The following is a 27309-nucleotide window of genomic DNA, read 5'->3' on the forward strand; positions in this document are numbered from 1 at the left end:
CCCCGGCCAGTGTAATGGGATGTGTCTATTTATCTATTTCTTAACTCGAAATGAGAGTAGATTTGAAAAAATATTTTTAGAGTGTTTAGGGTTGAGCTTTTCTTTTCTTCCCATTGGAGTTATTTGACATAGGCGAAAACAATCTATTCACAGGCCTTACAATACTGAAGTTTGGTTCACCAACATGAGTGGCATAACAACTTGAAAACGTGTAATGGAAGTGGGCAACACGTTATCATATCATAATTGGCCACATTCAAGCCCCCTTTTGACATTCCCTAAATTACTTCATATATTTATATATAATCAATCTATCTATGTTCTAAATCACAATCCAAAAACCAGAAACACACAAATTTTCAACCATGTCAACCTTGACATCTTATGGCAAAGTCAACGAATCCGACCAAGCAATGATGCTCCAACTCCAAGCTCGTCGAAAAACCAGGAAAAGAATCGCCATTATTTCCCTATCTTTCTTAGTTCTCGCTGTCATCGTTGTCGCCGCCGTTTTGGGAAGTACTCGGAGCTCAAAACGAGACTCCAACAATGGCGGAAACACCCCAACACAGCCCCTCTCCACCTCCATCAAAGCCGTTTGTGATGTCACGTTGCATAAAGATTCATGTTATAAGAGCCTTTCTCCTATGGCTAACTCCACCGAGCTCGAACCCGAAGATGTCTTCAGATTATCAATGGAAGCCGCTGTTTCCGAGATATTGAAAGCATCACAGTATTTTATTATCGCCAATAATGGTGACAATATGACGAATTTAGCAATGGAGAATTGTCGTCAGCTTCTTGGTTTAGCCATTGATCATCTCAACAGCTCGTTATCTTCCTCGACGGATTCCGTCGACGATCTCAGAACATGGTTGAGCTCCGCCGTGACTTACCACCAAACCTGCATTGATGGGTTTGAAGAGTTTAACGGCGTCATCAACCGCGACGATATTGATAACCATCTGAAATTTTCTTCCGAAGTTACAAGCAACAGTCTCGCCATCATCACATGGATTTCGAAGGTTAAAACAGCGTTTAACTTAAGGCGACGACGTTTAATGAACTTGGAAGCTCGAGAGGAGCATCAATGGCGGTCTCATCGTGAAAGGGTATTGCTTGAAAGTTCGAATGAGTTGAAGAAGAAAGCTGATATAATAGTGGCGAAAGATGGTTCGGGTAAGTTCAAAACTATAATGGAAGCCATTAAAGCTGTGCCAAAGAAAAGCAAGAAAAAAAGAACAGTAATATATGTGAAGAAGGGAGTTTATAAAGAAAATGTTAAGGTTGAGAAGAATAAATGGAATGTTACGATGATTGGTGATGGGATGAATTCCACCATTGTTACCGGAAAACTTAATGTTGTTGATGGCACTCCAACATTTTCAACTGCAACATTTGGTAAGTTTTATATCCCCTTTTTACATGATAATATCTAAATTTATTTTATTTTTTTTAACAATCTCATTATAACCTCGAATTATATATGTACCTAAACACATTAAAATTCAGAATTTTTTACATTAACAATAATATTAAATTGACAATAATATCAAGCGAATTCGAATAATAGATAGTGTCAAAGTTTTATCCACTATATATTTATTGGAAACTCGGTTGTCGACGAGGTTCTAATTAACTTGGTGATTCCCATTACAGCTGTATTTGGAAAAGGCTTTGTTGCTAGAGACATGGCCTTCGTCAACACCGCCGGACCGGAAAAACATCAAGCAGTCGCCTTAATGTCAACTGCCGACCAATCAGTCTTCCACCGATGCCGATTCGACGGTTTCCAAGACACCCTTTACGCACACTCGAACCGCCAGTTCTACAGCGAATGCGACATCATTGGAACAGTCGATTTCATGTTCGGTAACTCCGCCGTCGTCTTCCAAAACTGCAACATCCTCCCCCGGCAACCGATGGCCAACCAACAAAACACCATCACCGCCCAAGGAAAAGTCGACCCGAACCAAAACACTGGCATTTCAATCCAAAATTGCACCATTTCACCATACGGGAACTTGAGTTCTTCGTTGAAAACTTACCTCGGTCGGCCATGGAAGAATTACTCCACCACCGTTTTCATGCATTCACAAATCGGGAGTCTCGTACATCCCACCGGGTGGCTGCCGTGGACGGGGAATACTGCTCCGAGCACCATATTTTACTCGGAATATAAGAACGTTGGCCCTGGTTCTTCGATGAAAGATAGGGTTAAATGGAAAGGGTTGAGGAATATTAGTGATAAAGAAGCCAAGAAATTTACTGTCAAAGAGTTCATCAATGGTGGAAAGTGGATTTCAGATGCTGGTGTTAGCTACAAATCTGGTTTGTGATTTGTGAAGTTGATGTTTGTTTTTTCTTCATTTTTTTACTAATATATATATACATGTATTTTAGTTGCTATATGTTTCATTTGTTTTCTTCCAAAGAAGAAAATAGAGTTTAGTAAAAAATATAAGATTTGGACAAGAATAATAATAAATTAATATGAGTAGGTTGAGCTAAGCTCGGGTTTAGTATTTTTTATGATTAGACTTGGGTAAAAGTTTGTCCATTTTTCGAGACAGGTTTGGACCTTATATTGGCCCAACTTGAACTTAGCCCGACGTGACCCATCATCAGGTTTACTAAAAAATATAAAAGTATAAAGTTAAAAATAGCATATAATAATATTAACTATCCTTTAAAGCAAAAGTATTTTAATAATTTCACAGTTGAATTGATGTTGAGTTGATTCATGACATTAATTCAGTTAGCCACTTTATATCTAGTATAGATTATCTAGAAGTGTTTATTAGTTTTCTTAATTTATATGGAGTGGTGGTTAAATTTTTTATGAAACACTTGTCTGGCAGAGTTTAAACACCGTGCACCTTTAACCTCAACTAGAGGTGCTCACGCCCAGAAAATTTTTTGGCTCGGCCCGAAATATGGGCCTGAAATTTTGTCCAGGCCCGGCCTAGGAAAAAATTTATAATCCCGAGTCCGGCCCGGCTCGGCCCATTTTTTTAATAAACACCAAAAATGTATTTTAAAAATAAAAAAAATTAAAAAGTATTTTAAAAATATTTTAAATTTTAAAAAATAAAAAAAGTATTTTAAAATTAAAAATAAAAAAAGTATTTTAAAAATAAAAAATAAAAATATTTATTATATTCGGGCCGGGTCGAGCCAAAAAAGTGGTGCCCGAGGCCCGGCCCGTTTCTAATCGGGCCTCGTTTTTTTGCCCAAGCTCATATTTTGGGTTTATATTTTTACCCGAACCCTCTCATATTTCGGGCGAACTCTCGGGCCGGGCCAGGCCGCCCGGCCATGGACACCTCTAACGTCAACCCAATATTGTATAAAAAAAGAAGAAGATTCGTGTTTATTAGTTGGGCTTAAGCTTAGATTTTTTAGTCTTTAAAACTAGTTTGACCCAACTTATTTTAGAGTTTAAAACAATAAAATAAGTCATTTAAATGAGTAAAATGTAAACTTAAAAAATTATTAGAATTGGGTATCGACCTAGCCTAACTCGTGACCTCTATCGGTAGAAATATCACAAAACTCCTTATACTATACTTTGAATTACAATTTAGCTCTTCTATTAAAAAATAGGTAAATTAAGTCCCGCATGTTAGATGAGTGATCAAAACAACCTCTCCATCAAGTTTTGGTGTTTATATATAAGGTATAATAACAAATTTAGCCGTCAACCTTACACATTTATTCGATTTGACCATTATTTTTTATTAGAAGTAAATTAGAAATTTTTGAAATAAAAAAGGCCTTAGTAACAGATTTTAAAAAAAATCAATTAAATCAATTTAAAATTTAAATATTATTAAAAAATCATAAAAATCATAAACAAAGTTATTTTAAAATTATAAAATTTTTATTAATGAATAACATTACTGACTTATTAAAATCTGATGGTTATAAGATATTAAAAAAAATTGACCTTACTCTTTTATAGGGTTAGTATTATTATTATTTAATAAAATTTTTATAAATTTTGTTTATAATTTTTATGATTTTTAAATAAGTTTTTAATTTTAAAAGGGTTTAATTATTTTTTAATTTGTTACTAAGGCCCTTTTCATCTTTTAGCCTTATTAGTTTAAAAAATTTCTAATTTCCAATAAAAGAGTAGAGGTCAAATTGAATAAATGTGTAAAGGTTTTGGGCTAAATTTGTTATTATACCTCATATATAAACACCAAAACAAACATTTAATGGTACAATTTTAACGAAAGAGCTATTTTGGTCACTCATCTAATGTACAAGAGCCAAATAATCCCTTTTTTCAATAAAAAAATAAAATGCAATCTTTTACCCATCTCTATCTATATGTATTACAAAAGAACTCGATATTATGGTTTAATCAATGTTGCTTAATTTCACTGGATAATTTGGTTGGACCAAAAATCAATTGGAGTATTATTTGAAGAAAGGAGTTAAATTGATTGAATCGATATTTTTTATATTTTTTAAATATCTTTTAATTTATATGAATTTTTAATAATTTATTTAGTTAAACTGGATGAACCGATCGGACATAATTATTGTGAATGAGTCTATACATATTATAAAATAAATTTGAGTAAATAAATTTGAAGTTAATATTAAAATACACAGCCCATGTAAATGTGGAGTGAATTTTGACACAACATAAAACGAAAAATAATATGAACACGACATAAATACATGGACATATCAAAATTTATATGAAATAAATTGTCAATGTCTAAAAAAATATATAAATCACTATATTTTAAACATGCACAAAATAACATAAATATTAATAAGTCTTTTTTTTTGGTGAAAAGAAAAGATGAATTACATCAAATGCATAAAAGTACCATTGACTTTATCTTTTTGTAAAAATTCTAAGATTTCCTTAGGTGCCTCGTCAAAGACATGTAAGGTTGATTTCCAATTTAAGCTAAGTTTAGCAAGTCGATCCGCCACCAAGTTCTGCTCTCCCGGTATGTGATTGATTCTCCACTGCCCTTCAAACTTCATGATACGTTGAGTCCTTCTAAACATAGTAATTTCTGAATCTTCCAATCCCAAATCGGTCAAGACATGAACTACTTCAAAATTATCGTCTAAATTATGGTACGTTTGTATCTTTATTTAATTTGAATTAAAATAAGATATTAACATATATTTCCTTACAGGAGAGAAACCTTTGTAAAACAATAATTAAAGACAATGCTTAGCTATCTTCAAACTTATCTCTTCAAATGCAAAATTGATGTAGTTTGAATAGTCTAACCCAAAACACTAATTAAAAACAACCTCAATAATTGGGTGTAACATGCACCAAAGAAAAGAAAAAAGCATGTGAAAATTGTGACTTTATATACTAAAGTAATGATGAGCTGATGACAATATGTCATACTTTGTACATATGAACAAATGCATATACATGTGTTACAGGTACAACAATCACAAATAATTAAAAATTTAAATGATTTAGATTAAACTGAACTAAAATTTACACTCAATAATTAGCAACTGAAACAATTTAAACTAAAATTGACTATCCAAACTAAATTTAACTTTTGCCAACATCCTATCAAGAGCACTTAAGGACGTGTCACCCTTAAAAAATAACGTGTCGCCATACATGACACCTATTTACTCCTGATACGTCATATTAATGGATCGCCAAAAACAAATTAACACCAATGGAAGTGGTTTGCATTACACCATAAATTTGGTTGATTTTAAATTCCAACTTTTTTTTAATGTAATGTTGTTTTTACTTGTTAATGGCTATGATTAGACATTTTAAGGATTAAACTTCAATAAATTTAAAATATAGGAAGACCACTAATTGATAACAGGTGGTGGTTGCAGCTCAAAAGCAGGCTGTCCCATATGTTGTACTTGCTGGCATTCACAAGGTGCGTAAGAGAAATAGGTACAAGCACGCGGCTTGATGTTGCCTTGCAAGAGATTGGCGTGTTGACGCACCATTTGTTGCACTTAATCCATATTATCCCCAAATTTTGTAATGATTTCATTTTCCCAATTCATGGATTAATAATATTTTACTTAGAATCCATCCGTGTCTTGACTTGATATTAAAATATTTATCGTTTTAAATGTAATTTAAATTCGAGTTACGTCAGTTATGTTATTATTAAAATTTTACTTTCCTTTTATAATTTACAAAAAAAAATTTACTCGAGATTAGTTTAGTCTTCCACTCAAGCTTGTAATAATACTACATATAGCAATTTAACTTTTTTTAGTGGGTGGATAGAAATTAAAATGTAATTTTTATTATATATTAATTTATAATTTTATTATTTTTAACACATTAAATAATAAATTTAATATTTGGAGTCTAAAGTGTAATTTTATTATTTATAAAGAAACTAAATTAAACTATTTTACTTTTAGGAGGACTAAAAATAATATTTGATTTGTCATTACTATATGAATTTTATGTATCATCAGTGAATTAATAAGATATATTTATAATTGTATAAAAAAATTGTGGAATACTTATAAATATAAAAAAAATGTAATGGCTTATTATATCCTCTAATTTAAAAAAAATCAATTTAACAATCTGTTTAATTTTTCAGTTCTTTTAGTCCTTAATCTTGCTTTGTTTGTAAAATCACCAAAAAATAAAAATGTTTGTTAACTTTGCAAGCATACAAATGGATCGACATGTCATGTCAGTAATTAATTTAAATTTAAAAATTTTAAAAAATTAAAAATTAAAAAAATATTTTTTATTTTTTTAAAAATTATTTAATTGCTTACATGACATACGAATGAATTACTAAATAGATACATGTCAACAAAGTTAACTAACATTAACCATTTTGGACTGATCTAACAAGTAATACAATTTCAAAAGTTAAAAAGATCAAAAATTTATATGAAAAATGAAAAACATTATTCATTTATATAAATATATTTTTAGAAACCACTTAATTTCAATTAAGTGTCTAAAAATAATAAATTATAATCCACAATTTGGTTTTAGGTTTGGGAGTTCAATTACATGTTGGGTTAGGTTTCAAAGTTCAATTACATGTCCCATTATAAATTATTTAATTACATATTATTATTTTATTTTATTATTGTAATAACAAAATTAATAAATGACTTGAAAAATGAAAATTGATTTTTTTCATAAGCTTAATTTAGGAATTTTTACTTTTTTTATATTTTAGGTGAAAGAAAATAAAAATTTTTAATTTTTTAATTTTTTTTTCTAGATAATGAATTAAAAAAGATTAAGTTTGAAAAAGAAGGATTAAGTACTTTTTTTTTGAAAAATAATATAAATAAAAGAAATTAAATTTCAATTAGGTATATTCCACAATAAAATCCTCTTCCATTAACAAAATAAAAAACCATCAACTTTCTTCAAAAACCAACAAAAAGAAACCCCCAAACTCAATTCTGCTTTGACTTCAAAGAGTTGGTTTTCTTTTTGGGGGTTAGAAAATTTTGCAAGATTCAAGCTTTGGGTCATTCTGTTTTCAATCAGATCTGATTATGTTGAAGTTCCAATATTGATTTGACACCTGGAAAATTTTGCAATAAAAATCATCCCTTTGTTTTTTTTTTGTTTTTGTTTTTAGTAATGGATTTGGATGATTTCAGATCGGTACTTGAAACAGCTGGTGTTGATGTTTGGACTTTCATTGATACAGCAATCCTTGTAGCTTCTTTGGATTATGGTCAAGAGTTGAAGCAAAGGAGGGATGGGATTGTTGAAAGGCTTTATGCTACTTCCATGGTTACCAAGTGTAAAAGCTGTGATTTTGGTGAGGGTTCAAATGGATATCAACTTAATAATGAATCCAATCCCCATGAAGGAGGAGAAGAAGGTGTTACAGGGTCACCTTTTTCACCTCAATCTGATAATGAAAACGATGATTTTGACCCTTATGGCGGCTTATTTGATGATGAGCAAAAAAGGGTTCTTGAGATTAAAGAGCGTCTTGAACTACCTGATCAGGTCTTTCAATATATATATATTCATATTGTATTGTTGGTTTCTTTTTGTGGATTTTAATATGAGTTTGTATTTTTTTTTTTTGCAGTCAGAAGATACTTTAGTTGATTTGCTTCAAAGTTTGGCAGATATGGATATAACATTCCAAGCTCTCAAGGTAATAATTATGTGGTCCAATTTATTCTTTTTGGGGTTTAATTTTTAATTTTTTTATCATTTTTTCATGATATATGATTCTATATTTTAGGAGACTGATATTGGAAGACATGTGAACAAATTGAGGAAGCATTCATCAAATGATGTTAGGAGATTAGTGAAACATCTTGTCAGGTTTTGTATTCAGCTTTTGTTGGAAATTCTATGTGTTCATAAATGTTTGTTGAAAGAAAGTTTTTTATATTGATTTTGGTTTGTTTGTTTCTCTAGAAAATGGAAAGATATTGTAGATGAATGGGTAAGGGTGAATCAACCTGGAGAACATGAGCCTGCTGCACTTATGGGTAAAAACTATTATCTATGAATTGTAACATGAAGCTTGTTTGTTTCCTGAGAAAATATTTCCAAATTTGATGTCATTGAATTTAAAACAGATGGAGATTCTCCGCAGCAAAAGCAGCCTCAAAACGGTCGTCAGCAGGTGAAAAGAATTATGCTTTTTTTTTTCATGTGGAATTTCTCGAAGATTTGTTTTTCTTTTGTAATTCTAAGATTATGCTCTGTTATAGGTTCCTGATTTTGCATACTCTCCGAATCCACACAGTGAGTACTGAATCTGATTCGAAGTTGGATTCGATATTTGTTTCTTTCTTTATGTGCATTAAGTTAATCAGCTTCTTTTGGATGACAAATGATAGATGGCGGTTCTGGTTCCGAAAAGAATAATTCGGAACCTGAAAGGAAACCGAAGCTGATCCCTCCTCGAAAAGATCCTCCCTCAAGACCTACTCACTTGACTCCTCCACAAAATGTACAGGTATAAGTACATACCAAATTAGAGCCTATGATGCCATCATTGTTTGATCGATCAATATCGAGGTCTGATCCCAAATATTATAGCACATGCTTTGAAAAAGATTGATTGCTGCAAAATCGGCATTTTGACAAATTCCTTTACTGTCAAGCCTTATGATTCTCATGGAACGAGAATTCGTAGTTGTTTTGCTTCCTAGATTTATTTTAACTTTGCCTCAAATAATTCAGTTTGGTTGAGTTGATTTCGGTATAAGCTTTTGTCACATCTATTTATTGCATTGCCTTTCTTGGGATTTCGCAGAGACAAAGAGAACAAAAGGAAACCAATTTTGACGCCGAAAGGCTAGCTTCGGCAAGAAAAAGGCTTCAAGAAAGCTACAAAGAAGCTGAAAATGGTTGCTTTTTCTTCTCTTCCACTTTTTATTTAATCTTGAATCCCTCACTGTGGGTTTATTATACTAAATACAATTATCTGCGGTTTTTCTGTGCTTTTTGAAGCCAAAAAGCAAAGAACGGTACAGGTTATGGACATTCATGAGCTACCGAAACCCAAGAATGCCTTCTTTGGGAGGAACAAGGGAGGCGGTTCTCAAGGGAGACACTGGTGATTTCAGTGAATGAGTTCGGCTTAAAAGCAGCCAATCTTAGGTTTTTTGTTCCTAATTTTCATTACGAGAATTGTAAACGATAGGAGTACTTTTCTGTATCTTTTATAGGTTATTTTTCCACGTTCTTTCATGGAGATGTACTGAATTGTTATCAATCATTTGAAATTCTTGAGAGCCATGGACATACATAACCATTCAATTCGAGGATGTTCAACGATTCTTCGTTCACAACATTTTTACCTTCCCCCCTCTTCTGAAATGTTCGGTTTTGTTAATTTGTATATAAATTTGGTTTTATTGAGTAAGTTTCCTGAATGATGGTGATTAGTACGAAGAACTCGATGACAACTGCTGTTGCTGTTCGTTTCCGAACAGCAACCAGTGCTTGCATTTGCTTGTGCTGCCCTGATTTTCTGAAGGTGTCATTCTCAATGGTTTTGCAGCAGCCCCAATTGTAACAAGAAAGCAAGGGTTGCAGATTAAAGCCCCTGGACAGGGTGTCGGACAGTGCACGGGTAGGATATCGGTTTGCTAGACTCCCATATGTAGAAGTGACTATAAATGTATTGAAGATTTGCTGCAGTTTCTGGAAGCTGCCTCCGACAACACCCGAACTGAAGAGGATTATTCTCATATCGAATCAACATGTTTCAACTAGGAATCCGGGTAACCAAATAAATCCTGTACTTGTTTTGGCCTCGGTTATTTCTCGAGTCTTTTTCGAAGTTTCAACAGCTCTTTCTATCTAAATGGCTGCAAATAAAAGGAAACATGAACATAATGCAAATGCATAGAAAGTCCTGTGAAGAAAGAGATATTAAGGTGAAATGTGATCATACCATTTTTCCGCATAAAGAGCCAGAAGCTGTCTTTAGTTAAAGCTATCCCCATGTCGGGTGTGAATGTTGGATGCAGATACATGTCATATATATAAACATATTGGCATTTTTTTTTACATATTTCGAGGATCATATGCTTATACACGTTCAAAAATCGTTTGATGAGTACGTTTTTCCGATAACGACGTGTTACTTGGATGTCAAGCTAACTACAAAACAAAATTGCTTATTGATGGAGCAAATATAAGTTGGTAGTCTTTAAAAATGGAAAATCAATTGTTTATATGTACATGTATATGTATATGTATATACATATATATATATATATATATAAGTTAATGATTTCAAATAATTTCATAATGAAATAAAGATTGAAGTTGGGATTAAAAGCTTAAATGTATGAATTTTAGCCAATAAAAAATCCAAATAGCATAAGATTTTTGTAATTCCCTAAATTATTTGATTGGACTTGTACAATTGGTTGAGCTGATTGATTATTTCAATAAAGAAATTAATAAAATATATTTAATATTTAAATGCTTTTTTTTCGATAAGAAAAGTTAAATGTTTAATTAATTTGTTGATTTATGAAATTTTTAGACTTTCTAATTTCATACATTATAATTCCATATATAGAGATAACTTTTAATTAATCAATTTGTTTCTCGAGCTGTACGAGGAAAAACTTTTTATACGTTTGTAGGGGGTATTATTTAATTACGTCCATCCCAATGAACCGTTTATTGAATTGTTGCTATTGATGTTCAATCCCGAAGAGAGGGAAGTGGTATTATCCCCTAAGACCAGAACTTCTTGTTTTAGAGAGTGAATCTATCAAATTCGATCGACCATTGACAATTAATCTGAATGTGGGTGGATTTGATCAGATCCACTATGCGTCCAAGGTCTTTTGTTCTTCTTGGCATCTATTGTTTTTGCACAAATCCTTTTAGTTCTTAAAAAGAAACAGTTTGATAAAGTTTAAGTGTCCGGAATAAATTTCTAAATCCGTGAATTTATTAACATCAAATTTGTAAAAAATAATAAAATCTTCCTGACAATTAGGTTAGGATAATGGAAAAACGTATAATTTTTTTTTGCTTGTTTCTATTCTTTCTCTAGGAATTGCTTTTACCACATATGTAAATAGTGAAATGACTATTTGTAACATATGTATTTTTTTTGCTGAATACTGTGGATTTTCGTACAGATTTAATGAATATTTAAAATGATTTTTATGATTTTTTTTCTTCAAATTTTTATTGATTGAAAAAAGTTTAAGATTTGAATTTTAAGTTTATTAAATGCATGTTATGCTCAAAAATATGAATTGAGTTGTGAACGAATTAATATTAATAAAAAATAAAAATTTTAAAAATTTAAAATAAAAAATATTATTTTAAATTAATAAAATGAAATAAATAAATAAAACTAAAAGTTGCGACAAAATGGTTACGCTAAGATGATCATCTCATGGTTATTGAGAACGAATCAAATAAGATGGTTCTATTGCGACAAAAACAAGGTCGAAAAGGTTGAGAAAAATCAGTCATTCACAACCACTGATGAAGGATTCCTCAAAAAGTTAAGATTAGTAATCCGTTTTAGAGATCGAATAGGTTCGATCTTATACATATGCGAGTAAGGTAATCAAAAAAAAAGAAAGAAAATAAGTTCTTCTTTACTTTTTATCACTTAGGAGCCGAGATAAACATTTAAAATACAAAAAAGAAACACCATGTCATTCACCATACATTGATTATTTTTATTATCTCAATAAACTAACATCAAATCGGACAAAAAAAATTAAATATCGAATTAGGAAATGGAGTCTACCAAATTGGACATAAAAAAATTAAATACCAAATTAAAAAAGAGAGAGTGAAATTTAGGTACAAAAGATTTCTAAAAAAAAAAATGAAAATTACATAAACTGTACTTATTGAACATCATCAATTACTCCTAATGCTAAATTGCAAAAGACATTGCTAGCCAAGGTCCCTCTTATAGCACAGAGTTGAAGATCATTTCCGCAAGTTCCTGCAACAACATAAACAATATAATCATTTTCAAATTTGATCTGGTTCGATTTGATTCATACAATATTACGAATTTGCTTATGTCAATGGCTAGTAAATGAAGAAAGTTTGAGAGAAAACATCCGACATACAAATGAGTCACGAGTCTTGAATCTTAAACCTTATACTTCACCGTAATATTCGAGAGATAACAGTCTATCATGAAGTTAAATAAGCATATAAACCTATATTGCTCTGACCCTACATTCTTTGAGATACCTTTTATATACACGTGCATATACTCATGTCTGGCACTTAAAACCGAGTTGCAACGAAGTTATATATTCAAGTACCTGCTTGGCTGAAGCAACCGTAGGTTCGCCCCATTCCATTGCTTTCTTCTCAAGCATTTCAAAATCAGCTTTACCAGCCTGTAGGATAATATATTACTTCAATCAGTTATCGGAAATGCCTTGCTTTAGTCCAAAAATGAAATTAAAAAAAAAAAAAATCACCTCAATGAGGGCACCGAGTTCATTATAGAAGCTTGAATATCGTTTATGACTAAGCTTAGCCAAAGAACCATCCTATATAATCATCAAGTTCATTAATATCATGTATCTATATCGTATTCATGTAATTTATCGTGTCATAATCATGTTTAAAGTATTTTACATATATGTATTTGTTTTATGTTCGTATTGGTATTACCTGAATCAACTTGGCAGCATATCGGAGTCCACGGGCTAAGGTGTCCATTCCAACTGTTGATACCATTTTTTTTGGATGAAAAACGGGATCAACTTGGGTTTTGAAAAATGAAAACGAAAACGGGAGTCGCCACCGATCCTTTTTGATGAGGTGTGATCGGATCACCTCCAAAAGTGGTTGTTTTTAATAAATGATTTCGAAAAAAACGGAAGTCGCCACCGTTTTTCATCAAAAAAAATGGTGTCAACACCAACAATATGAGCAATGAACAAGTCCTCAACATCTGTGCTCTCTCTCCGTCTACAAAACCATGGATGAAGAAAATGAGAGTTGAACTTGTATGTGAGAGTCGGATACGGACCATATTGCTCAAATTCTTTGTTTTTCTTAAACTATCCATGTCTCTCAAATAAGAAAAATTTTACTAATACTGTGTCAGACACATACTCATATCCAATACTCACAACGAGTTCAAGTAACATAGGGTACAAGATGTGTCTGATAAGGATAAGTTTAAATTCTTTTATGGTTTTCCACTGATTTGAAGGATCCTTACAAAGTTATATCCCTATACCATATCCAGATATGTATCGAACAGAGGAATCAAATACGGATTCTTGAACAAAATGAACAGTTGGAATAATATAGGATACAATACAACTGCAAGAAAATAATAAGGGAAAGTTGACACTCACAATTTTGCATCCCTGTCATAAACAAAAGTGAACCAAATATGATAAATAAATTCTCATCGAACACCAAAGGTCTGTTGGGTCAAACGATAAGAAGCTCAGTGTCCCTGAAACAAAGGAGTATTGTGAATGGAGAAAATAAACACCGGGAGAGTTTTCTCCTTGTTTGAGAACAACTTAGCTCAACTTTGAAATATTTGGAATCCAATGGCAACTACCGGATACTGAAAAGTCTTAAAGCGTAAGGAAGAAAATCTCAATGAACTAACAGAAGGTAATAAAAAGAATCAATCACATACATTTTTAATCACACTTAGCATGATCATAGTTGCCTCTCGAGTATCTGTCAAGAACTGATCTGTATCCCAACCTGTATAGCAAACAAATCCGGATTTCAGCTCTAGGAGGATTTTAATACCAAGTTTATAACAAAAACTAGAAATTTTTTAAGGATCTTTGTTACTCTGACTCTTCATTTTTGTTGAAGAACTCATGTTTGACATTTATGTTCAACAGATATCTGGATATCTATATAAAGATATAATAGAAGATTCTCCAGAACATGAAAAGTAAGTATACAGGTAACAGACTCATACAGGCAACAGACTCATACTTAAATACGATTTTTACGTTGAGTCGGAATAACATAGGTAAGAGAAGAATGGTTTTTTGTTATTAAATAGTACCTGTCTGAGCATCGCCAGAGTTTGCATCAATATTTCCTAGCAATCCATTGATTCTTGCAGTCTCAACATCATGATGGCAACTGCGAATTTACATGCATGCATTTGGTTAAGCTTACCCTACGATACTTGTGCAGGTCAAGCTTTTGATAAGGTGACCTGTAATTCGGGACCAATCCAGTCCAAATTACTGTTTTACTAATAAAATATTAAGGGTCACCTCAGGCCCGAACCGAGCTTGGATAAAGAATTTCAAAATATTTCGAGTTTTGACCTGATCTAGGAACACCTTTTCTTTGAAATAATAAGTATATTGAAAATCAAGAAAATTGACACATGGAACATCACAAACCTGTGACCAGAGAGTGTGGCATGGTTGCACTCAATGTTAAGTTTGAAATCCCCTGCAAAAGTGAATGGTGAATAGGTATATATATACATACAAAAATTTATATATGATACTCACACTCAATTCAGGAACATTAATTTAAAACAGTTAACTTCATTATAATGTCTATTTGGAACCAAATACAAAGAAAATAGTTCTGCACCACAAAATATCATAAAACACAATGAGTGCAGAAAGTTGAAACCATGATTAGGAAATTATGAAAGTAGACCAGAGTCAGATTATTTGTCTAAATTCGAACACTTACTCAATATTTGAGTGGATTTAGATAAAACATTAAGTTTAGAAAACAAAATAGGAAAAAAAGTTAGGTCCTTGTTGATCTAGCTCCAACATTTAAGTCTTGAACCTGTTTTTCACATCAAAATTAAATATTACATAAACATTAAAAATATGTTACATTATCCATCTTTAAATATGGATGACAGTATTGAAAAATTTTAAACTTTATTTGGACTAAGTCTAATTTTGACAAATAAGAGTAATGTTGATACCATACATAAATCAAACTCAGTCCGTGAACATCTCTATACGATAGTTATGAGAGATGAGGCGAGAACTCATTAGAGCTTACCGATCAACCCATATTTTCGCAAGAAATTAGTTGTTGTTGCAGCATCCCAATCATATCTGGGAAAAAATTAAGCATAGTTCATAAAACAACAAAAAGGATTTGATTAGTATAAATTACATAAAACATATAGGATTGTTCAAACATACTGATGTTTTGTAGGTTCTTGAGGCTTAGGTTCAATCAGTAGAGTTCCTGGATCAAATTATGTTCCATCAGACTTTCAACAAAACAGTAAAAAAATAAAAAAAGAATCTCTTATTTTATATTTCTCTGATTCCTCATTTTTTTTGAAATCCGTATTTGATATCCTTGTCCAACACATATTCAAACATAAATATAAAAATATCTGTATCAATTACATACCAATATACCAACAGTCATACATAAATCCTAACAACATAGCTAATCCCAGCCTATTTTCAGGAAGGGAGGGAAGTTTCCATGCAATGTTTAAGATTATTATAATGGATAATTACCGGTGAATCCAATCTTCCTCTTGTAGGCAGCCGCAGCTTCAAGAAATTTTGCCTATCAAAATATCAAACAGTTTAATTTGATGATAACTAAAGAACCGCGTTGGATTATGTTGCTCCGAGATTTTATTTCTAAAGCATTTTTATTCGAGACCTGAATCTGACACATATTTGAGCATGAGTATTAAGATATTGTTTTCCAAATACACTAAAAATTTTAGTAAAAAAGAATATACCGTGTTGGACACAAGACTCGAGTGTAAGTGTTGGATATGGGTAATTTTCAACTTTTTTTCTCAATTTTTTTTATTGTATCCGAAGGGTTTTCAGGGGGACATATCCCCATACTCATGTCCAGAAACATGTTGAATATAAATCAGAAAAATGAAAAATATGAAAAACATAATTGAAAAACATAGTAAGAAATGTAGAAGAAACATAGATACCATATGATCAAGTTCAAATTCCATGTCTGTGTTCAATAGTGTTTGATAACCTTCACGACCACCCCAAAACACATAGTTTTCTCCCCCTAGATAGTGTGTCACCTATAGAAAAAAAATTAACAGAAATAGGACACCAATATAATCTCTGAATCAAGGAATTAAAAAACTGGATCAGAGGTGGACCTTCATTTCTTGGTTCAAACGGTTAGTTCAACCATGGAGAGATTTTCTTTTAAAAGCAAATTAAAAAAATTAAAGGAAAAAAATCATAAAAGAATGAAGGACAAAATTACACAGTTCCCTTTTGTTGTTATAAATGATTAAACACCTACCTCCATGGCTTTCTTGACTTGAGCTGCAGCATATACATATACACCCAATTCAGAGCTGCAAAACAAAGAGACAGGTATTAAGTTCATCGATGGACAAACTAATCACCTTCTTCTATATGCATGCATGCATACATACATACGTGATATACAATAGATATATGCAAAACATCTGATTAAGGGTCAGAACAATGTAGATGATTACCTTGTAGCAGCACCATGCATGTAACGAGGATGCATAAATAGTTGAGCCGTACCCCACAGTGGACGGATATTGTTTCCCTGCATAGCATATAAAAGAGATGCTTAGGAAACAAATACCTTGACGTTTTTCATACAAGAAAAAACTTAAACAGATAAATCTTGAAGCTCAACATGCAAGAATAATTGTTGATACCAGAAAGATAGCACGAAATGCTAAATTATTTTGAGCAATGTGAAATTTGTAGCACGGAATTTTTCATGCCATAATCATATATATATGTATGTTGTTACAAGAGCACTGATAGATAAAATGAATATCATAGACCCCCCACTATATGGTTGCTCTGACTCTTCATTTTCTTAAAGCATTCATGTCTAATACCAAAGTTCGACATATTCGGACATAAACATGGAGAAAAACTTAAAAAGAAAAAAGAACAAATCCACATAGTTTGGCTTCTATAACAACATGCACAAAACCTATCTCTGTGCTATTAAATGTGTGAGTTTCTCACCTACTACAAATCCCATACTACCTCGTAAACCGAAAATCTATAACCCTCTATTGCTATAGGAATACCTTAGTTGACTTGTGCCTGTTCGAATCGGCTCAGTTAACCCTATTACAATAGCTTTGATGGGTGGTTCTTTGCTAGGAAACAATGAAATTGACACTTAGTAAACGATGCGGAGAAGGGTAGTGACATTGATCCACAAGAAACTTGGCAAGCTCTTAGATGGGCTAGGACACCATTAGAGGCTATCAACATGATAGCGTAACGAGTTCCCTTAGTGAAAGAATTTCTGTTTAAACAAAACTAAATAAGCGTAAAGAGATCCAATCCAATATTACGTACTTATTCAGCCAGATACCTGAAGTGTTTTAGCAAGTTTCACCACTTCATCCAAGTTTGAATTAGTTTCCTACAACCAAACATGATAAAAATAAAATTGATTGATAGACATCAATCAAAAGCTTTCTAAAACCAGTTTATATCCAAGCATTTGAATATATAAAATGATCCAACCTGAAGTGTTTTGCCCTCGGGAGCAATGTCCCGGTCATGGAAACACCACCTGTCAACACCAAGCTTGTTTATGAATTCAAAGTTGGCTCTCACTGCAAATTGTTTGGAGAAGGATCAAAAAGAGTTACATGTTGCATTTTAGTATCAATCGATGATCAAAGGTAGGTTGGTAATTAACATTCAAATCTTACTTCTTCTTTTTGCCATAGCAATGGAATTGGTACCATCTTCCCATGGCCAAAATTTCGTAGGTGCACCGAAAGGATCAACACCAGTTCCACGGAATGTATGCCAAAATGCCACACTGAATCTCAACCAGTCCTAAAACGATACCAATCACTTGTCAGCGGCCATTAGTGTCCCAAAAAATCTCATAGAAATAGAAACTGACCTTCATTTTCTTCCCAAGAATCACCTCTTCTGCATTATACCATTTATATGCAAATTTATTCTTGGTATAAGGACCCTGCAACCAAAATTAGTGTTGAATATCAAATGTTTGTATAAAGAACACTAAGGCAATCACAATTAGAATTCGGATTTCTAATGAAATTCGCTAAGAAGAGGAAGAACATAATGCTCTAGTAGTAGCAAAGTATGAAAATACATTCACCATTGAAGTATTTACCTCATACTTGATTTTGGGAATTCCAGGGAAAAATTCCCCATTCCATTCACCGGTTTGAGAACATTTTGCATCAGATTGAGCAGAGCAAGCTTGTGATGCAGCAGCCTTAATTAAACAACAACATAATAATTACATAAATGAAACATATAAACATCATTATAAAGGACAAAAATTGACAGTTTTAAGGGGTTTTTACCGCTAAAAGGGGGATCACATTCATACAAAGAAATATATATGAAATCTTCCTTGCCATACTCTTCTTTACTGATATCACTCAAAGTATCAAACTAAACCCTGCAAAATCTGAACAAAACAAACAGATTACTGAACTTAAAATACAATAAAAATCAACTGATGGTTATCCAAAAAAAAAGTTAAGCACATAAGAGAATAGGGGTAGCATCAAACGTTAAAACATCAAACTATAGTAAAAAAAACACAAATTTAAGCTTTAACAGCCAGATAAGCTTACATTGATTCATTTTGGCAGATTAAAATATCTTTTCTTTTATGAATACCAATCATCAAATATCACATAAAACCAACAAAAACATTAAAAAAATGAATTTTGACAAATACCCATCATCTTATATCACATGTTAATCTCTAAGGAAAAAGAAAAACCTTTTGAATATATAAAGAAGATCATGCACACATGTACAAGCATTTAAAAAAAAGTGAGAAGGAGACGTACGGATTTTGAAAGAAAATATGGGACTTCGAGAAAAAGAAGTGAAGCTTAGCCATGCATGATTTTGTAAGTGAAGTTGCATTGAAAATGATACTTTTTTCAGGAAAAAGTCTTTTTGTACCTGATATTTCGTACTCTCTGTTTCAATAATGATTACATTTAAGATATTAAATCCTAAAATTTTTATTTAAAAAAAATTACTAAAAATATTTTTATAAAAAAAATTTTGATTTTCTTCCACGTAGAAAAATTATTTTTGAATAAAATGGTGGATAATTATTTTTAAAAGTAAAAAAGAAAAGATGGATAGTAAATTATTTTTCAAATATGACACTTGTATTTTGTATATAAATTATATGGATTTTAATGTATTTTCATGTTATGTTATATTTTATATTATGTTTTTAATTATTATTTTTTGTTAAAATACACTGGAATGTTAAAATAATTTTCAACATTTGATCATTGGGTAGTATTTGCATACAACATTTAATATGATATCTGTATTTCAACATTCCAATATATTTTAATTAGTTTAAGCTCAAAGTGCTTACATCAAACTATTAGAAATAAAAAAAAAACCACAATATTTCATATTTTAATATCTTTTTGATTCTTCTAACTATGATTGAATTCGCAATCGCTGATTGTCTATTTTCAATGGCTTTAATCACTTCCATGTTATCCGTATGAATAAATATTATAAGAAAATTAATAAATAAAGCACTAAAATTGAAAATTTAAAAACTAGATAGAAATATTTAAATGCATCTTGCATCATATACTTGTAATTGAAAATAATAAAAATTAGTAAATTTTTTTTTGAGATTATAAAAATTAATAATTTTATTAAAAATAAAAAATACTAAAAAATATAATGATTATTAAACTGGCTAACTTTATTTTTTTATATTTTAAGTTAACTTATATAGTATGTGAATATAACCAAAAAAATTTTGAATAATAGAAATACATGAACCAAATATAAGTTATCGCATAGAAATAACATAAGTTGATTAAATTTAAATTTTTTTATAATTATTTGTATTTTTTTCATGTCATATGTGAAAATTTATAACTTCCAAGCTTTCCATGTATAAATGGATGGATAAATGATATCAAAGAATGATACTTGCATTTCATTCAAATGCCATCCAAAACGATATCTATAGCTTTGAAAATATGAGAGGCTAAATTCTCATCAGCAGTAATGATAACAGTACCAGTCTCTCGAACATCGATCAAGGCTTTCTCGGGATCATCAATGTCTATAATGCCGGCAGCATTTTTAGATTCAGCACTGTCCATGTTCTTCTTTAAGGTTCCAGTAATGCCCATCTTGGACAGCTCAGTTAGAAGCCTTTTTAAATCTGGTGAACCCCAGTGTAACAATGGTCTGTGTTGCTTGGAGTCTGCCTGCCGAAACCCAGAAAGTAACCGATGTTTGCCTTGATCCATGAAAAGCTCTCCATCCAGCCTCGTGACTGTTTCCTGCTTCAATGTTTTCCAGTGGAACTGGGAAGCCAAATCTGTTGCTATATCAATTTCTGTGCTCTCCTTGGAGCTTGGCATGCATAATGTTTCATTTTCAGAGTAGTGAATAATCGTGTTTGCTTCAGAAATTTGGATCTTGCACCTCAAATCCTTCGGAAACTGTCTTAAACAGAAGCACAAAGTGCAGTTAGATAAATAAGAATCTTACACAAGTGGATAGAAAAAAAAAACAAATATCAACAGAAGTAGAAATGATCACCAGAAGTAATTTTGGCTGCAAAGCCTTTAGTAAGGGTTGAACTTTCTGCAAACTGCAAGAAAAAAAAGTGCAATTGTAGATAAAACCGAGATGAACCCTTTTTTCCATACAAAGAACGAACAATTTGAAGTAGTAAAAATCCATAAATTTCTTGTCATCAGACATCAGGCAAGCTAGACGAATTTGCTAAAATTATTATCCTAATTGCTGTTTGGAGAAAAACATCATTTGCTTGACATAGAAAATGAAAAAACAGCATTGATCTAATTTTATCCTGCAATATATGTCTGTATATATACACACGCACATATATAGACCAAGCTTCACACTTCAGTCATTTTCTTCAAGATAGCTTTAGATGGCCATGCATAGCCTAAAATATGAGAATATTGACCACTAAATTGCCCCTTTGTCAAGTCAAAGCTTCTGTTGAACATGTAATTTGAGTTCTCATGTCAATCTAAAAGGAGCATGCGAGACGGATGTTTTAAAAGGCTTTCCTCGGGCTTAAAGTTCTTTATGTGAAATACTTGTATGTGCATCCTTAGAGAACAAGAGATCTTACCTTATTCCAGACAGAAAGGAACACTGAAGAACCTTCATTGCCATTGGCTTGAAAGGCAAGAGAGCTAAGTTAGCATCATCACCACTCTGCAAAATTTACATAACTTCATTTCATTGCTCAAAGGCATTGTATTAAGTTCATATTAAGTTTAGTATCCTGCCATAAACGAATAACAAAGATGCACTGATAAAACATAGAAGCAAAGTAGAACCTCAAGGATAAGTAAAGAGTTTGGATCTGAGCACCAATATCGAAGCAAATGAACGACAGGACCGAGTCTCAGGCTCCAGTGAGGACAGAACACAACACAAGGTTCCTGCCAATTGGTTCTGCATACATAATATAAGCATCTCATGGTGATTACAAATATGTGATACATGATAACCATTCAAGCACTTAACCATACCAAACTGATTAGTAAGTTCTAAAGCCATTTCAATGCTTTATCACTAAGTTACATTTTGCTTCCCTAATACATCTTTCTTTCAGAATGGCATCTAATTGATGTGTTAGAACCTGAAGTCGGCAGGAAATGAAGCATTAGCCATTTGGTAAAAGATATTTCTCAAAACCCATGAATGTGATGTCAAAAAAACATGACCCTTCTGTTTAAACTTTCATTATGGGTAACAAGAAATTTTAAGCTGATATTATAGCAGTTCAGGCAAAATTGTTACACCACATCACTTATGAAACATGGTAAACGAAGTCTGACAAAGTTCATGCTGAGTTAATCGCCACACCAACATGCAGCAATTTGTAGGTTTCTTCTGCCACATGAACTTTTTACGCATTTTAGCATGCAAAATAGGCCAAGTGCTGAATTTAGTTCTCTCTACTTAAAATCAATATTTTATGAATTTTAAGAAGTTGGATTATTTTTTCTGTCTCTCCCCTGAAAAGTTTAATTTCTGTTTAAAAAATTAGTTAAACATCTGGAACAAGAATAAGAAGAAGGGCTAATATAGTAACAAAGAGAAAAGTGCTCAATAAAAAAATCAGGTAGTGAAAGGTAAAAATGTCAACATAGATCAAACAAGAGACTTTCAAAGACCCATGGAATGAGCATGTAATACTGTTCTACCATCTCATCCATTATCCTAGGAACCGTTTCGGTTTCAGGTGTGATTTGGTATTTGAATTTCAACAAGGAGATTTGTCTTCTCGAATTGGACAAAGTTATTGGTTGTAATTCTGTAAAGATTCTTACACTTCTGCAGTTAATGCATTCTTATTTTGCTCTTTATTTTTCTCTCATTTTGGTTAAAGTTCTGCTCCTATCAGCCACAGTTAACATTTTCTGTTTACAAGAGTAAACAATCAGCAGGAAATAGAGACACAGACAAATGGGCATATCTTACAATAATTCAACTGAATGAACTGCAGGGAACACGTGAATTTTCCTCTCTTTTATGAGTTTGACATGTGCAAACAATGGCTCACCAGAAAAAAGCTGTCAACAAAAAAAGGAATGAGAAAAGGTCCTTTATTTATATTGAGACGATAAGTCACTGATTAAGATGTACCTTCTCTTGCCGCTGCTTGCAAAGCCACTCTGGTATTATATTGGTAAATGCTAATAATTCTTCTGCTACAGAAGATATAATGTATATCGGAACCTGCACAAGAAATGTATAGCATATGACTGTTTGCGGCCTCACTTGAAGCAAGTATACAAGTTAAAACATTATTATTTGTTCTTCTATTAGACAACTGCTCAACCAGAAAGCTTAAGCTATAAGGTCAATGGCCTAGAAATAGGTTATAGTTGCTAAAATGACTATCCATACACAAGCCTTCGGTCTTAAAAGTGTGGACAAAGCCTGCTGAATCAGGAAACTTAAGCTATAAGAGCATGGCCGACCTCAACTTGTGATTATCAAAAAGGTCCAAAGGTGAAGGCCACAGTTCCAAGTTAAACATATCAACCATATAGCTGGAGAATACACCTTAAGTTTTAGTTAGTAGAAATTAGTTATTATGAAACAAGAATTTTCACAAAAAAAAAGACTCAGCTGAGAAACATCAATTCCTCTCTCTGTCTCTCATATCTGTCAGCTCCTGTGTTCCTTTTTTGACGGTATGCTTCTGCTTCTAATGTTTTGCTTGGTAAGATGAAAAGAAAATTAGAAAGACGGAAAGATGGAAAATTGGAGTAGAAAGATAGAAAATATATTTTGTCTTTCAATTGGTAAGCTTTGTAGGAAAGATGGAAAAATTAAAAGAACAAGTAAATTTATTTTCATTCATTGCTTAGTAGACTTGAAAAAAGAGAGGAAGAAAATGATTTTCCTTTTTTTTTAAAAAAAAGCAAAATTTTGAACACTTAACTTGCACCTCTCTTTTTTTCTCTCCTCTTATTATTCCAATTTGGAATAATTTGTTTTCATACACTGGCAAGGAAAATGATAATCTTTCTTATGTTCTTTCCTCTTACTTCTCTTTCTTATCAAGCACGTTAAAAATTTGTTTTCTCTTCTCTTTTCCATCATCTTCTTCGATCATTTTACTTTTTCACTCAACCAAGTACACATCAATGTGTTCGTGTGAATAAGTAGCTACATACGCTAATCCAAAAGAAAGGAAATGAAAAATGCAATACCTTTAGAGATGAAGACTCCAACAAAAGTGACATTTGCTCCAAAAGGCATAGAACAATTCCAAGTCGATCAATGGGGACAAGAACCGATCCACCTGCTCTAACAGAATCGAAGGCACAGGTACATATAAAAGCAAGTTTCTCCATTTCCTCCATACTTTCATCATCCTTAAGCAAGGATGCAGCTATCTCTTCCAAATTGTACAAATCATCACTACAAACATGATGCATAGATTTCACTTCTATAGATCTAAAGAAATATATATAGTATTTGCTAAATGAAAAGCATCCAAGTAAAACTAACTTAATATATTATTACCATCAGTAGAATTACCTAGCATTTGATGAAGTAACTGGATCACAGTAAGTATTATCATTCTCCATATTTTCAGTAGTATCCAGAGTTGAGAAATCTGAAAATATTATCAAATCATTCCCTTGAAGACCAAGGAAATTAAAATCCATCGCGTGTGTAGAAACAAAGATAGAGCTTGAAATATAAGCTATATTTCTTTTTGGACCATTTATTGTCCAATTGCAGGTCCCTATTTCCAAGCCAGAACTGAAGGCTTTTATGACCAAAGTTCCATTGTAGCAAGCTTCTTCTGCATATTTTAGTGTTTGAACCTTCCTCATGCAATCCTTCACATCAACTGCACTGAAAAGCACCCTCCATTAATATCTTATATATCAACTTCTAAATGCAATAAGCTGTAAAGGGATAAATCTGGAAACAAATAGATTTTATAGATACAAAACTGATAGTGATCATAAAAAAGTTAAAGGCACTGTTAGCATTCTAAAAGCAGTATTTAGGTTACAAATTCGCCTATTGGATTTGTCCTGAAAAGAATCTCCATTCTACCTTGACCAATCAGAAATGACGCCTGAAGACTAACATGATACTTCTACAAGCCTTTTGACCAAAGTGTGCACCAAATTAATCTACAGATAAATAGATACATATGATTTATAAGGAGTGATAATTACCTGTACAAAGGCATCCAAGCTCCCAGCTCCTCACAATCTGTGCCTGATGCAATTTTCTTCAGTTCAGACGGAAGAACTTCAAGCCCTTCCCACCTCATCCATTGAAGGAAAGAAGAATCCTCAGGTCCATAAAATTGCCTTAATTCCATGTGCATTGATACAAGATCCTCCATCATAAGCTGTCCTATTCTTGCTGCTGCTTCAGTCACATATATCTAACCAGGTTAAAAAGCAAAGCACAGATACAACTGTCAGCTTAGCTAACAAACATCACCACTTAATATTTGAAAAGGAAGCATTCCCCAAACTCTATTTACCTTTGCAGAAAAGTCTTTAGTTCGAGTAAGAAAAGGCAACCCAAGCAGTCCCGTAGGACTCGAGATCAAAATAACATCAATAAAGGAAGCATCCCATAGATGCAAACTTTTTACAGTTTTATACCAAGGCTCTGCACATACTAAATCATTTGCATCGAGAGTTTTCTCAATCTTCTGCTTTTTCCTAACAACCGAGTCTGTCTCCAAAGATTCATGGGCCTCCAAAGCAATTGGAACAGGACTGAAAATGGCAAGAGATGAAAGGTCCAAGGGGCAATCAAGTAAGATCCTAAACCCGGACACACTGAGCATATGACAAGGTGGGAAATGGAAACCACCTCCTTTACTAAGGCATGTCTGCAAATGCACAAACTAAATGAATTCCCTTAGAACATAACTGAAAGCACAATAAGACATCTCCACAAACAGACACATGAATATGTACACTGGATACATAAAGTACAATTTTCTCATACACCAATAATGAAGTTTAAAAACTAAACAATGAACCTACATAGATGTTGCACTTTCATTTAACTAAAAATGTTAACTTTAAGTACCCTTTCATTGTTACTTTCTACTTGCTTTGTTGCTTCTAAAAAGCAAACAAGTGTAAGTCTTAATAAAAAGTACACTTTTAAATCATAGAAAACCCATTTGCAAAATACTTTCTAAACTCCCATCAATGTATAGCACAATAATCCATTTAAATAATTATCCTTCCAAGTTGCAACCAATCCCTACTAAACAAGAACGAAGCAAAGCAGTAAACTTACAAACTTCATTTGAGGAAATGGATAGGATCAGCCAAGTTAAATTCAGCTGCAAAACAGAAATCACATTGAAAAAAAGCCAAACTTGTAAAGGAAATTGAAAGAGAGAACGGGTTGTGCGCCTCTGTCAATAGCCTCCAGCCTAGGCTCCCCACGCTGCAGTCTCCATTTTGTATTTTTATAGGCTCAGTAGCTGCCTTGGAGCCAAAATTGTGAATTGAAATCAACCAAAGTCCTCAACTTTCGAGCTTAATTCAACTCAAGGACGTTTCTTTTGGAAATAGACATCATAAGCTAAGTGCATAACTATAAAAAGCAGATGAAATTTTGTCGAACACTTGGTGGGCATTATTTGACTAAGCTCTTTTCATGGTTCAAACGAGTAGTAGAATTACAAGAGGCAAACTGCCTATATGGCTATATTCCCCCACACAAGTATTGCCATTCAAAAGTCTTAGAAAATTAATAGTTACATACGAATATACATACATATACATATCCATCTATATATGTATGTATGTATTTATACCTGAATTTCACATTCGAGCAAAATGCAAAGGTTGTTTGGCGAAAATGCAAAGTTTTCAAGGTAATTGGACTAGTGTTCTTGGACCCAATTGAAGATCCAATCTAAGAAGCCCAATCAGATTTAAGGTCAAAGTGGCATTACTCGTACTCACATCATAGGTTCAAGTTATAAGAATTGTCTATTATCGCTAGTGCTAGTATTTCGGTAGCAAAATGTCCATTTTAATTCCTTTAAAAACCTTTGAGCCTTTTAACCCTTAATAGCACCATCACTCTTCACATTTCTCCGTTCATCATTCTCTTTTTCTCTACATGAATTTACAAAAAAGATTCATGCTGGTTGTTGAAGCTCAGAAGAGCGGCTTATATCATAACATTTGCATTTGCATCAACGTTACATTTTTAAAGTTAAATGTTTTTCTCAATATGACTTGACTTTCAATCAAGCGTTCATATAATTTCTTTCATATATATTTTTTTAGGTTTTACTTTTTA

At 32.4% G+C, this 27309-nt stretch overlaps 4 protein-coding genes across 7 annotated transcripts; 2 read left to right on the forward strand and 2 right to left on the reverse strand.

Annotated features, from left to right (window-relative positions):
• The first annotated feature begins 348 nt into the window (after positions 1-348).
• LOC107963507 (putative pectinesterase/pectinesterase inhibitor 24) lies at positions 349-2412 on the forward strand. The gene is made up of 2 exons (XM_016899995.2): positions 349-1401; positions 1660-2412. Exons 1-2 carry the CDS (start codon positions 366-368, stop codon positions 2337-2339), a joined length of 1716 nt encoding a protein of 571 aa, XP_016755484.2. The 5' UTR covers positions 349-365; the 3' UTR covers positions 2340-2412.
• Positions 2413-7339: 4927 nt separating this feature from the next.
• LOC107962355 (probable mediator of RNA polymerase II transcription subunit 26c) lies at positions 7340-9797 on the forward strand. Its single transcript, XM_016898701.2, has 9 exons — positions 7340-7987; positions 8073-8141; positions 8232-8314; positions 8411-8484; positions 8575-8621; positions 8710-8743; positions 8839-8957; positions 9258-9351; positions 9455-9797. Exons 1-9 carry the CDS (start codon positions 7610-7612, stop codon positions 9562-9564), a joined length of 1008 nt encoding a protein of 335 aa, XP_016754190.1. The 5' UTR covers positions 7340-7609; the 3' UTR covers positions 9565-9797.
• A 2437-nt stretch (positions 9798-12234) lies between these two features.
• On the reverse strand, positions 12235-18901 carry LOC107963207 (xylose isomerase). 2 transcript variants are annotated; one of them, XR_005915111.1, is made up of 19 exons: positions 18795-18901; positions 18599-18703; positions 18362-18436; positions 18162-18291; positions 17971-18062; positions 17816-17866; positions 16944-17020; positions 16742-16796; positions 16410-16511; positions 15967-16018; positions 15637-15682; positions 15491-15546; positions 14860-14911; positions 14511-14590; positions 14124-14194; positions 13828-13931; positions 12937-13432; positions 12775-12852; positions 12235-12443 (listed from the first exon to the last, which is right to left on the reverse strand). XR_005915111.1 is itself a non-coding variant. In XM_041096123.1 (16 exons), exons 1-16 carry the CDS (start codon positions 18849-18851, stop codon positions 13923-13925), a joined length of 1110 nt encoding a protein of 369 aa, XP_040952057.1. In that variant the 5' UTR covers positions 18852-18901; the 3' UTR covers positions 13569-13922. The 2 variants fall into 2 exon arrangements, 1 of the variants encoding a protein (XP_040952057.1); XM_041096123.1 differs by lacking the exons at positions 12235-12443; positions 12775-12852; positions 12937-13432 and having other exon boundaries at positions 13569-13931.
• A 1404-nt stretch (positions 18902-20305) lies between these two features.
• On the reverse strand, positions 20306-26967 carry LOC107962357 (integrator complex subunit 9 homolog). Of its 3 annotated transcripts, none has more exons than XM_016898702.2 (11): positions 26290-26967; positions 25514-25870; positions 25197-25411; positions 24541-24864; positions 24210-24420; positions 23134-23226; positions 22969-23060; positions 21819-21936; positions 21608-21693; positions 21043-21094; positions 20306-20942 (listed from the first exon to the last, which is right to left on the reverse strand). In XM_016898702.2, the coding sequence occupies exons 1-11, from the start codon at positions 26296-26298 to the stop codon at positions 20433-20435; spliced, it is 2067 nt and encodes a 688-aa protein (XP_016754191.2). In that variant the 5' UTR covers positions 26299-26967; the 3' UTR covers positions 20306-20432. The 3 variants fall into 3 exon arrangements, with proteins under 3 accessions (XP_016754191.2, XP_040952059.1, XP_040952058.1); XM_041096125.1 differs by having other exon boundaries at positions 25197-25392; positions 25514-25754; positions 26290-26966; XM_041096124.1 differs by having other exon boundaries at positions 25514-25754; positions 26290-26960.
• Between the last annotated feature and the right edge of the window lie 342 nt (positions 26968-27309).

Source organism: Gossypium hirsutum, chromosome D06 (assembly GCF_007990345.1).
Source record: "Gossypium hirsutum isolate 1008001.06 chromosome D06, Gossypium_hirsutum_v2.1, whole genome shotgun sequence".
Taxonomy (NCBI): Eukaryota; Viridiplantae; Streptophyta; class Magnoliopsida; order Malvales; family Malvaceae; genus Gossypium; species Gossypium hirsutum.

Bases quoted from the DNA above. Each gene is read 5' to 3' on its own strand.
- LOC107963507 (XM_016899995.2), top strand. From the start codon at position 366: ATGTCAACCTTGACATCTTATGGCAAAGTCAACGAATCCGACCAAGCA. The intron at 1,402-1,659 runs GTAAGTTTTATA...TTCCCATTACAG, and splicing joins ATTTTCAACTGCAACATTTG to CTGTATTTGGAAAAGGCTTT.
- LOC107962355 (XM_016898701.2), top strand. From the start codon at position 7,610: ATGGATTTGGATGATTTCAGATCGGTACTTGAAACAGCTGGTGTTGAT. The intron at 8,142-8,231 runs GTAATAATTATG...TCTATATTTTAG, and splicing joins TAACATTCCAAGCTCTCAAG to GAGACTGATATTGGAAGACA. The intron at 8,622-8,709 runs GTGAAAAGAATT...GCTCTGTTATAG, and splicing joins CTCAAAACGGTCGTCAGCAG to GTTCCTGATTTTGCATACTC.
- LOC107963207 (XM_041096123.1), bottom strand. From the start codon at position 18,851: ATGGCAAGGAAGATTTCATATATATTTCTTTGTATGAATGTGATCCCC. The intron at 17,021-17,815 runs GTATCTGGCTGA...TATGCTATGCAG, and splicing joins AACTTGCTAAAACACTTCAG to GGAAACAATATCCGTCCACT. The intron at 16,797-16,943 runs GTAATCATCTAC...TTTGTTTTGCAG, and splicing joins ATGCATGGTGCTGCTACAAG to CTCTGAATTGGGTGTATATG.
- LOC107962357 (XM_016898702.2), bottom strand. The intron at 21,095-21,607 runs GTAAGATCTCTT...TTTTTCTTGCAG, and splicing joins TCCTTTCTGTCTGGAATAAG to TTTGCAGAAAGTTCAACCCT. The intron at 20,943-21,042 runs GTGATCATTTCT...TGTTTAAGACAG, and splicing joins TGCAGCCAAAATTACTTCTG to TTTCCGAAGGATTTGAGGTG.